This window comes from Lactuca serriola, chromosome 5, assembly GCF_051521515.1.
Source record: "Lactuca serriola cultivar US96UC23 chromosome 5, Lser_US96UC23_V15, whole genome shotgun sequence".
NCBI lineage: Eukaryota > Viridiplantae > Streptophyta > Magnoliopsida > Asterales > Asteraceae > Lactuca > Lactuca serriola.
The window spans coordinates 305468886-305481405 of record NC_136412.1 but is presented as its reverse complement, the minus strand read 5'-3'; the positions used below and the strand labels follow the sequence as shown (position 1 = coordinate 305481405).

General features: G+C 38.5%; 2 protein-coding genes across 2 annotated transcripts; both read right to left on the bottom strand.

Moving 5' to 3' along the window:
* Window positions 1-7745: 7745 nt before the first annotated feature.
* On the bottom strand, window positions 7746-8309 carry LOC145050710 (uncharacterized). Its single transcript, XM_078998917.1, has one exon. The coding sequence runs from the start codon at window positions 8307-8309 to the stop codon at window positions 7746-7748; it is 564 nt and encodes a 187-aa protein (XP_078855043.1).
* Window positions 8310-10215: 1906 nt separating this feature from the next.
* Window positions 10216-11115, bottom strand: LOC145050709 (uncharacterized). The gene has a single exon (XM_078998916.1). The coding sequence runs from the start codon at window positions 11113-11115 to the stop codon at window positions 10216-10218; it is 900 nt and encodes a 299-aa protein (XP_078855042.1).
* Between the last annotated feature and the right edge of the window lie 1405 nt (window positions 11116-12520).

The following is a 12520-nucleotide window of genomic DNA, read 5'->3' as shown; positions in this document are numbered from 1 at the left end:
CCCATAGTTTTCATGAGCTAAATGAATAGGGTTACGTCTTTCTTACTAGGATCAGTTCGTCATTCCTCCATGAAGTGACTTACTTATCTACCCTCGTAGTAAGAAGAAAACCCAGGGAAACATTTCCTACAGAGGAACTTTAGCGAAGTTCTCTAGACACGAATTTTGAAATTGAATAGTCAAATTTCTATGACACACTGTTAGTAATGTGAGAAATTATGAGCACTCTTTTAATTTGTCAAAACCATCGAGCATTTATCGACACCGAAGACGCCGACAGTCATTCGCCAAATTCTAGGTCTTACCGACCTACCGTCTTAGTTCATTCAGAACTCCTCGCAAGCTACAGAAACCTGTATGACTTTGACCCAGCAAGGAGTGGCCTTTGACTGGGAAGTTAAGCAAGAAAAGGAACCTTTGAAATTCCAAGTGAGTGACCAAGTTCTTTAGGATAACTCACTTTGGGAATGGCTTAATACGCTTCGTAAAGCGTGGAACGCTAAATCCAATATAGTTAGGACCTTCGAGATTCTCATCAAAATCGGTCCTGTGCCTCGCACAATCTTAAGTTGAAAAGCTTAGCCCTACAATGTTTAAGAATCAAACGAGAGCTGCGCAGTAGGACTAAACCTTCCATCCTAAGATCCTTTAAACCATGCAACATGTGACTCAGCGTATTCACTTGATAGTCAATTCACACGTGAAAGAGTCACACGACTGGCACATAAGAGAATCCTATAGGACTAAGGCATCACGTAATCAGGAAACCCTATCATGCAATTCCTGAAGATCCCTAGCCTATAACTAGCATGTTGTTCTAACATATCATAACATCAAATAACAGTATGTATTTTGGGGTCTACTTACTGGCTCCGGCTGATCGTACACTTCACATCCTTCTTTATTATTATTATTATTTTTAAAACCATTTTGAAAATCATTTTAAAATCTTCACCTTAGTTTGAGACTGGATTCACACGAGTGTTCCTCTAATTCATTCAAACCAATGCTCTTATACCAACTTGTAACATCCATAAAATTTCATAAAATTTAAAACTTTTTCAACCATTCAAAACCATTAATTATTACAAAATGTTTCCAAAATAGTTTCATATCAGAGTATCCCATAAAAATAAATCATAACAAGTGAGGAAGTGTACGGTCACACTTTCTCCTTCCCGCGAACATCAGAAGTACCTTAAACAATAATCGATAAATGTAAGCTCGAAAGCTTAGTGAGTTACCCCAAAAATACCAACCTCATACAAAACATAACTGTATCATAATAAACAACATGCATACTGAGCCTTCATGTAGCACCTGGTTCCTGGTACGTAAATCTTATTTGAGTATTTCTCTTCTTTTAGCCTTGGACTCGGCGAGTCATAGGTCTGACTCGCCGAGTAGATACGGGACCCGGGACACGTTTAAGTTGGTGACTCGGCGAGTCCATATTTTGAACTCGACGAGTCACCGCTGTTGGATGAAACCCTAAGTTTCAGGGGTTTGCACCCTATTTAAACTCTCTTTCCGCCCCAATCTCGCCCCCATTCACCCTTAGAGCCCTGTATCTCTCTCTAGCCTTGCTTCCTTGTGAGTTTGAAGTGTTTTTGTGGTGTTCTTGAAGTTTCTGAGGAGAAAAAAGAGTGAATCAAGAAGAGGAGAAGGAGGCCAAGCATCTCTGTGTCATTCCAACGTTTCCCCTGAGGTATAGCTCGTTTCCCCTCTGTTTTTAAGCTTATTGTCCCTTATAGCTCCATTAAAGTCCTCTTTGAGCCATTTCCAAGATTGTGTATGTTTGAGGGTTTGTAATAAGCTGATTGACCTTTAGATCTAGGCATGGTTGAGCTCCAGGAGCTCAGATCTACTGTCTTTTTGGAACCATATTGCATGAAAGCCCTAGATCTACCCCTTTTGGTGCATTTTGGACCTTAAAACCCTCATGGTGGTCTATTTACACGTAAAGTTGGAAACTTTACGTGATAACCAGGCCCTAGGAGCCCAGATCTATGTATGGCATGAGCTGGATTCAAGCAGAATCGACCATATAGTAATTGCATGGTAACGACTCGGCGAGTCGTTCATCTGACTCGGCGAGTCGGTTCGTGAGTCTCCGAGTTTGTCCCCTTTTTGTAGTGTCGAGTGAGCAGTGAGTCACGGGGTGTGACTCGGTGAGTCGGAAGCTGAACTCATCTATGGAGGAACTCGACGAGTTCAAGGCAATCTCCTTAGATCAAGAACAGACTCGGCGAGTTGTTCATACAACTCGGCGAGTCGCAGCATAAGTGTTCTTCGGATGAAGATGAACTCGGCGAGCTGTTCATACAACTCGGCGAGTCTTAGCATAAGTGTTCATCGGATGAAGATGAACTCGACGAGTTGTTCATACAACTCGGCGAGTAGGATGAAGGACTTGAATATCAGTTTAGAAGGAGAACTCGTCGATTCGTCGCCTAACTCGACGAGTAGAAACGGGATTCAGGACAATCGTTTGGGTAGGACTCGGCGAGTTGGAAAGCCAACTCGGCGAGTCGGGTCAACTGAAAGTTGACTCTAACTTTGACTTAGGGCATGATCAGGGGTAAATGGTCATTTTACCCAAAGGACAGTTAGCAGTGTTTGATTGAGTATGTTGTGGGAATTGCAGCCGGAGGATTTCCAGAGCAGCAGCAGTAGCAGTAGACAGTCAGTTTCCAATCAGATCAGCAGCTACTTCAAGGTGAGTTACCTTCCAGTAGCGGTGGGTCTACGGCCACAATGCCGGCCCACTAGTAGGAGTTGTATGTAGATGATTGTCTCCGTGATATTCATCTAGGGATTACTACTACCTGTGTTATGTTTATGTGCTAGTAAGATATGATGTTATGTGCTAGTGACAGTAGGGGGAGATAGTCCCCGAGGTATCCGGTCGGTAGGGCCGAAGGGGTAGTCATACCCAGCCATGTTAGATAGATTCTGATATTGTGATACATGTTATGTGGTAGTAGTGGAAGGGAGGAATAGTTCCCCAGCATCCAGTCGAGAGGACCGAAGGGGAGGCCAGCACCCAGATATGCTAGGCAATATCCGGTCGAGAGGACCGAAGGGGAGGCCAGCACCCAGATATGCTAGGCAATACCCGGGCGAGAGGGCCGAAGGGGTAGGTCGGGCACCCAGATATGCCTGACAATATATGTATGTTATGAGATTATATGGTATGTGGTACAGTGGGGGAACTCACTAAGCTTCGTGCTTACGGTTTTCAGTTTTGGTTTCAGGTACCTCCTCAGCTAGGGGAAAGGAGTCGGCGCGGTAGCAGCATGTCACACACACACACACTCTCTTGTTTCTGCAGTTACGAGTTTATCCTGGGATTGATACTCTGATATTTGATTGATCGAATGTTGTGGTTTTCAATTTGGTTTTCGATGTGAAATGGTTTAATCAAACAATGTTTTAACTATTAATGCTTTCATGTAATGTTTTATAATGAAATTTTTGGACGTGAAAATTGGGTCGTTACACTTCAGCCTGACTGGACTGCCTCGCAGGGGCTACAGTCTATCTAGACCGCTCTCCGAGCCTTCAACATGTTTGGACCGCCTCGCGGGGCCTACAGCCTATCTGGACCGCTCGCTTGGCTTGCGGCCTGACTAGTGCGCCCCTCTCGGTCTGCATTCTATCCGGTCCGCCCTGGGTATGTTAGCCTTCTGCACACAGCAGAACCACCTCAACTCACCCACAATCACATAATCAACACATAATAATCATACGCTAGCTAGCATGTACAGATATACAGATCTAACAGATCACTAATCATAGCATCATCGTATATACCAGGATACCGATCTAACATATCACTAAGCATAGCATCATCCTAATTCCAGGATCTAGATCTAACAGATCACTAACATAACATCATCCTATAACCAGGATATAATACAAAAGGGTAGGCCTTGGTGCCTTAGACCCTGTTAATATAGTGAGGAGAACTCACCTCACAATGTCGATCGGAACTGAAATGTCAAACTCCCAAAATACGATTCCAAACACCAGCACCTACAACCACCAATGATCCATTTCTATAAATACCTAATTTACCAAAATAGCCTCAGAAGTCAAACTGGTCAACCCTTGGTCAAAGTCAAAGTCAACAGTCAAGGTTAACAATCCATGTTGACCCGAGTCGTCGAGTGCAGCTTACCGACTTGTCGAGTTCCTTCAAAACTCAAAGAATCGCGGAAAATCCCGGTTGACTCGCTGAGTTTCCAGACAACTCGTTGAGTCCATACAGTGCCCAATATATCAGGAAAACCCTAACTAACTCGTTGAGTCACCTTGCTAACTCGCCGAGTTCATGTAGAATCCAGAAACGGACAATCTTCATCCAACTCGTTGAGTTGACCATGCAACTCATCGATTCCCTTCAGTCCTCTTCTTATTCAAACGTTTTTAAGTTACTCCAAAGCTCCAATTTGTGGATCTAGCTTCCTAGGGTATGGTTTCCACGTAAAGTTGCAAACTTTACTTGCATGCAAGGCTCCATGAAGCTAAAACACTCATAACTAGCCTTAAACACACTCAAGAATAGGGTTTAGATCGATTACGGTTGCTTCTTGCCATCAAAAGGTGGTAAGGAGGCTGGAGGAAAGGGCTTAAGGTCCTTTAAATAGGGTGCAAATCCTGAAATTTAGGGTTTTCGTGCACAACCTCTACTCTTCGAGTTGGGAGCCTCCAACTCGTCGAGTTCCCTCAATAAAATGAGTACAAGCTTTTAAAAATTATATATGAGAGTCGGGATATTACATTATGTATGGTGTTTATATTTTTTTATAATTACTCAAGAAGTTGATTCGGTTATTTTATAAGCGGAAACTTTGAATTCAGCAAAAATAATACACAAGTGTACAATAGTCATATTTATAATCCAACACAACAGTTCAGATGTTTCAGCCAAATAACAAGTTAGAAATTTAAACTCTCTTAAAAATTTAGATCATGTCAAACAACTTTTAGCGTAATAAGAATCAATACAAATGCAAATAGAGATTGAAATTGTGAAACTATAAATGAGACGGCGTAGAGAATGTACTTTTATATAAGGTAAGATTAATCCCAAAAATTATAATGGGGTCAAAGCTCATTGGAATACAATGGAAAAAACATGATTATAATTAGGGGCGGAGCTTTAACATATGATTTGGGGGCCGAAAATATAATATGTATAAAAATCGGTAAGCAGGGGGGCCACCACCAAAATTTTATATTTTTTGGTCTAATATGTATAAAATGAAAGTATAGAGGGCTATTTGTAACTAAAAAGCACAACCCCCTTCGCCCTAATAAAGCTCTGCCCATGATTAGAATGAAGAATTAGGTAGATTTTAAGCATAAGATATATATGAAATCCAATCTTGTTTTTTTTTTTTAATGTTCTTTTATGAATAAATGAAAAACTCTAACATATATAATCATTCATACGATTGTCGGAGTGTATCATACCAATCTAAGATACAATAACACACCTTTCAAAGATGGAGTACCGATGAGGATGGACAATGAATGTGTCAAGCAATGGACGTGGAGAGTTGGTTTTGATATACATGTATTTGTGAAATCAAAGATTGTTTTATTAAAACAAAAAAAAGAGAAAACGAAAAAAAGGGCTTTATAAATATATACGTGACTCTAGCATATACTACAAAATTATGTTACATCAATATAAGATACACATGAAACCTAATGAATGAAAACTCGGTTTTGAATTTTTGCATTGACGACTTATCTAGTTTACGTTTTTTCTTTTTCAAATGATAAATCTAATTTATTGTCATTATAAGGATATTTTATGTCGACATGTGACACGTAGATTTGTTTACATGGGAATGCTATCAAGCAAGTTGAAATCAACCAACAAAATAATTACAAGAATAAAATATTAAAAAGTCCAAAGGGAAGAAAACAATAAAACTCAGTTTATTCGATTAACAATAATTCCACTGGACACTTCATCACTTATGTAGTTATGTTGTCACCAATAAAAATAAATTAATCACCGAGCATAAACTTTGAATACAGTGTCTTGGGTGGTTAAGTGGAGGGACACGTCGTTGCAAGCTAAAATAAGTTAAAATTTAATTTGTTAACAAAAAAGAATCTAGTTTTTTTTTTATAGTTATTATATTAAACATAATAATTTCGATGGGATTCGTTACTTTTTTTTATATATTTTACTTTATAGTTATTATATTAAATATAAATTGTTATTAAGGATAAATTTTTGTATTCGTATAAAGCAATATGGATAAAAATAATTATTAACTTTTATGATTTCTTTGATCTATTTTTTGGTTAAATTTATTTTAATCGTCCATGTTTGATTTGTGAAGAGTTTGAGCAATTCCCAGAGTCAAAAATTATCATTTTTTGTGTTTTAGAGGTTAAGAATCTTCCAACCAACATTCATATTTGTATTGACTTCCTTCATTCATATTTGTATTGACTTTCTTTTAACATCAAATATGAAAGTCATATTTAGAGGCCTCTAGAAAACGTTATTTTAAAGGTTGGTTGTAATTGAATCACTGTTTTAGTATTAAACAATCATCATTTTGGTGTTATATGGTTCGAAAAGCAGTTAGTACTTAGTATACACAAATTAAACTCATTTCACATAAATTAGGTAAAATTAATCTTATATTAAGCTTAGTCGGTAAGGGCCAAAAAATGGTGTTGTGGGCCCGCCTCCATGTTGAGTTAAGATTCGTAGCCCCCTCAAAGCAGCTCAATGTGAAAAATGAAATCCAAACAGGTCCATCGACCATTCATAGCTTATATCAAATTTTTAAGTTTTTTCTTTTCTTTTTTTTTTCCTCAAAAATGATATGGTTGTATGATGGGAATTTTCTAGCAAATATGAATCGGTGTGGAGATGATAAAACATATATGATGTGATAAACAAAATAATGTGACAGATAAGACTCATATCTACCCATCTAAACAATTTTATCTGATGACTTATTTCATCTCTTTCGATATTGTTAAGGAAATTAAAATAGATAGAGAAGTCATGATAATGAAGATGTGACGGCAATGATAGAGATGTATGTATCATTAAAAATTAATTTAACACATTCATATTCTAAAATCCAAAAACCACAATAATTTTGAGCAGCATCAGGATATAATACAACTTTTGAAAAATAATATCTTTCACAAGAAAACATAAATAATCAATAATTTATTCCAAAAACAATTATATCAGGATATTTTGAACGAAAAGTTATATGTTTTTTAATGGTTAACACATAAACCCTTTAAATCCTCTGAATAAATTATTGTTTTTACGACATAATTTGAACCCTCAACTAGAGATGTTAAGTATCCGGAAAAACCGAATTGTTCGATTAGATAATTTCTATTTGACTTTATCTACGGTTATTTGGATTTCTTAATTGGTTATGGACATAACAGAATTTTTGTATTGGATTTATGATTTGTTTTGGTTGCTAAAATGAGAATTGAATAGTCTACTAACACCGAATAACAATTGTCTTTATTTATTTATCTATTTTATTTTCGATATAACTTCAGTTTTTTTTTTTTTTTTTTTTTTTTTTGGAAACGACAAATTTATATAAAACTGAACCCTGACAAGCAAGAAGCTAAAAACGAGGGCCAGACCAACCAACAGTACATGAAGACAATTATATAGAGGGGAATGGAGAAATATTCCACTCATCCGGATTTCAAAGAGCACTATTACCTCAACATTTAACCCAAACATACACCATTGATTTAATGTTTTCCACTGCCCTTGCAATTGTGCACGATCTCTCCTGAAAGAGTCTCTCGTTCCTGATTTTCCATAGAATCCAGAGTAGCTCATAACAAATAGCGACAAATCTCGTTCGTTTCTTTGGATATCTGCCCCACGTAACTGCAAACTCAATGATATCTCCCACATTTTGTGCATTGAAATCTTGAATATTACACCATCTTAAGATCTTGAACCTCACCAAAGTGGCAAAAGGGAAACGGATAAGTATGTGATTAACACATTCCAAACCGTTTATACATGATCCACAGTATGAAGAATCGATATTGACACCTCTGCTCGCCAAAGCCAAATCGGAAGGGATTCGACCTTGGGCTGCCCTCCATATGAACGTTCTGACTTTGATAGGGATTAGTTTGCTCCAGATGACCTTCAATTGCAAAAGATTAGGTATAGGATTTTTGTCGATCTTTCTCCTTAGTAGGCAGACTTTGTATCTTCCATCAGCAGCTAATGGACATATAACTTGGTCTGGTCCATCGCTGATGTGCATGTTTGCAATAACATTGTTTAGTCTTGTCACCTCCTATAAACCATATCCTGTGGGACAAGATTTCCAATCCCACATGACATCTTTACGATGTATTCTCTCACCTACTAAACATCGTTTTTGTGATTCAAGGTTGTATAATTCTGGAAATTTTGTCTTCAGTTTGCCCGCATCAGACCACAAGTCATGCCAAAATTGAGTTTTGTCTCCAGATTTTACAATTAGATTGAAAACGTTGTAGAATCCAAAACCCATATCCTCAATATATTTTTTTGTTGCTGCCACGTTTTTCCACACACCGGTTACATATTTTTTGGAGAGATAATCAATAGGTTTATTGCGTAAGTTGTGGATTCCAGTAATAACCTTGGCTCAAATTGATGATTCCTCTGTCTTGAGTCTCCACCACCATTTAACTAGGAGGGCAATGTTCAAGGCTTTGATAGATCCCACGCCAAGACCACCATCTTGTTTTGATGTTATAACTTTATCCCATGCAACCCAATGAATCTTTTTCACCTCATTACTGCCACCCCATAATAATTTCTTTCACAATTTTCACGGGTGTCAATTACCCCGCTGGGGGCTTTGAATAATGACAGGTAGTACGTAGGTAAGTTGCCCAACACCGACTTTATTAAGGTGAGACGACCTCCAAACTAAAGTGTCTTTGATTTCCATTGTGAGAGCTTTGCATGGAACTTGTTGATGATAAGTTTCTAGTTCTTGATTAGGTTCATGTTTTCTCCCACAGGAACACCCAAGTAGGTACACGGTAGAGAAGCCGCTTCACAACCAAGTAAACGAGCCCATCTAGTAGTTTCAGAATTTGAGGCAGCAACACCAAACACCATTGATTTGTGAAAATTTACTTTAAGGCCCGACGACACATGGAAGAATTCCAGAATATGGGCAAGGTTCTTTAAGTTTGATTTACACCATTCACCCACAAACAACGCATCATCTGCGTGCGTAGAACAGGTGAGAACTTATCAAACCATTATTTAGAAGATGTACACCTTTAAAAATACCTTTATCACCAGCTGTCTTCATTGCCACATTTAAACCTTCCATTTCGATTATAAATAAGAAGGAAGAGAGTGGGTCACCCTGTCTTACACCTTTAGAGATGCAAAACTCTTTTGTAGGGGCACCATTAATTAGGACCGAAGCACGCAATGATGACAAACATCCTCTAATCCATGATCTCCACTTGTTTCCAAAACCCATTTGTGCGAGAGTGGAGTCCAAATACTCCCAATTCACAGAATCAAAGGCTTTATCAAAGTCTACTTTGAAGAGGAGTAACTTCTTTTTTATGCTTTTCGCCCAACCATACATCTCATTTATGATCAGTGGCCCATCTAATATGTTCCGACCTTCAACATAAGCGGACTGTGTTTCATCAATAATGTTGTCAATTACCAATTTGATTCTTGTCGCAAGCACCTTTGAAATAGTTTTATACATACAACCAATCAAACTGATGGGCATGTAATCACTAAGGTTAATGGGGTCTTTCACTTTTGGGGCAAGCGAGATACAAGAAGAATTGTAGCCACGAGCGAGTGTGCCCATATCTTCAAAGTGTCTCAAGAATTCCATTATATCTGAAGATAATTTCTGCCAGTAATGTTTGATAAACTTAAATGTGAATCCATCCGGGCCCGGTGCCTTATCACCACCGCAAGCACAAAAAACAGTTTTAACCTCATCAAATGTTATAGGCACCTCCAGCCTGATGGCTTCCATCATTAAGATGGATTTGAATAAGGGGGTTAATCAATTTAGGCCTTGAAACCTAAGTTTCTTTAAACATTTTATGGAAGAATCGGTATGCCTCAGATTTTATATCGATCACCTCCGTTGCCCATCTATCATTTACCATAAGGCCCGGAATCAAGTTCTTTCATTTGTTTGAGTTTATGTATCCGTGGAAGAACTTGGTATTCTCATCCCCATCAATCATCCATTTTACTCGTGCTTTTTGTTTGAGATTCATCACAACTATCTTCTCAAGTTCTAGTATTCTGTTAATCCCCCTACTTCTAGTTTGTAGTTCCATCACAGTAAGAGAACGATAGTTAGCATCGTTTTCTAGATGGACAATGGATTCCTTAAGATTCATGAGTTCTTGAGTTTCTTTTTTGTTTTCTATGTTTCTCCACTTCCTTATTTCTTCTTTGAGGTGCCTTAGTTTCACCGCAAGGTATGAGTCTGCATTCCCATAGCCATTGAATTCACTCCAAGATTTAAGTACCAGCTGATCCAGACCATCTAACATTAACCAGAAGTTGTAGAACTTTAAGGATGGGGGTCCGAAGTTTTTGAAAGTTGAGGAGAGAGTGATCGGGCAATGATCAGAGAGGTGTCTAGGATGTGCAGTGGCCACGAGTAATGGGAAAAAAGTAAGAAATTTTGAGCAAGCCAAGAATCTGTCGAGCTTGCTGATTTTTGCATCTACCCTGCTCATATATGTAAACCGCTCCCCGCCCATATTAAAATCGTGAAGCCCTGATTCATGGATAAAGTAATTGAAAGCAGAAGCACTAGCAAGGCAAAACTGAGAATTAAATCTTTCTGCTCTTCGTCTCACAACGTTGAAGTCCCCAAAGATTAGCCAAATCCCAGAATGGACTAATTTGATTTGAGATAACTTATCCCACATGACTTTCTTATCAGCTGGCGATTGCGGACCATATATGTTCACAAAAATTGTTTTTCCAGGTATCCCAGACCAAACACCAATAATGATCAGGTAATGTCTACTTTTTATTACCTCAGTTTTCTGAAAAGCATTGTATCCCATATTGAAATCATCCCCCTGATCTTCTAGTAGAATCTACATCATCAAAGTCCCAGTCTTGAGAGTCCCAACAATCATGAGCATCGACCTTGGAGAAGTCAGTGAGTTGAGTTTCTTGAAGCACTAAGAAATTGATTTTGTGTTGTGTTTTGAGTTTCTTTACCCACCTTACTTTGGCATCCTCCCCGATTCCACAAACATTTAGTGAAAGAACATTCATTGACAACGATTTTGATCATCGTTTTCATCCACAAGAGTCGTAAGGATCTCGTCGTCCAACTCAATTTGGAATCCCAGCTCCTTACCCACCATGACTGTTTCAGAAATTTCATTCGGATTAGCACTATCCATATCAGAGTCATTTGAAGAACCGGATATACAAGGGGTTGGGTTGTGATTAAGGTCTAAATTTGGGGGTTCTTGAATATTCGAGAGTGTGTGCACATTAGGATTGTACCGAATCGACTTAGAGTTGAAGACGAATTCTGGGTTACCAGAGTCTTGCATGTCTCTTTTACGTTTCTTGTTATGTATGCCCCAGTTGAAATCATATACGGTCAAATTTGGAATGTTACCTTGGGCTGATTTAAGATTCGGGGAGAAAGGGGTACTAGGGAATGACCCAAAACAACTAGTGGGGATTATAGTGTCCTTAGGCCTAACCATATCAGCTTTTCTTGGATTATTTAATTCCAGTCCACAATTTGCAAAGTCAACAAATTTCAAGTTGACCGCCTGTTTAGGTTGCGCTTCAACATCCAATGTACCTCCAATATCCTCAATATTGGGAACGCCAATCAACATCTTTATTCTTGGAGTAGCCACTTCATCATTAATTTCATTTACTTCAGTCTCGATATTCACCAATGGTGACATGGAGGGTAATTAGGTGTGTAATTTTGAATCGTCTAGAATCATGTGTTCACCAGAGCTGGTGTCGACTGTTGGTGTTTTCATTGCTATGGTCGGAGGCACCATACTTACAGAGGGAGGATCTTGTAAGATTTCTCCTTCCTCGACATCGTTCACCATTCCATGACCCATGTTTCTGAGATAGCTGATGGGTTTTAGCCATAAGAACTTTCCTATGTGCGCATGCAAAACCCTAATGCTTGGATCTAGGCTTTCTAATAAACATGCTTTGAATCCAAGACTTCTAATAACTAATTAGGCTAAACAACAACATTGAAATAGATCTAGAACCATACCTTTGAGTTCCTTGTTGATCTTGAGGTCTTGGAGCTTCTAGAGTCACAAATGTCACTCCTCTGATGGCTTACAAACACCAATAGCAAGGAGGATGATTTAGGAGAGAGGAGAGGGGAGGAATTCGACCAGAGGTTCCTTACTTTAGGTTATCACATGAATTCCTCATGCCATGGGGTCTATTTATACTTGTAGACTCCTT

What these genes read in the sequence shown, in the direction of transcription:
- LOC145050710 (XM_078998917.1), bottom strand. Translation starts at nt 8,309, where the DNA reads ATGCACATCAGCGATGGACCAGACCAAGTTATATGTCCATTAGCTGCT.
- LOC145050709 (XM_078998916.1), bottom strand. Translation starts at nt 11,115, where the DNA reads ATGGGATACAATGCTTTTCAGAAAACTGAGGTAATAAAAAGTAGACAT.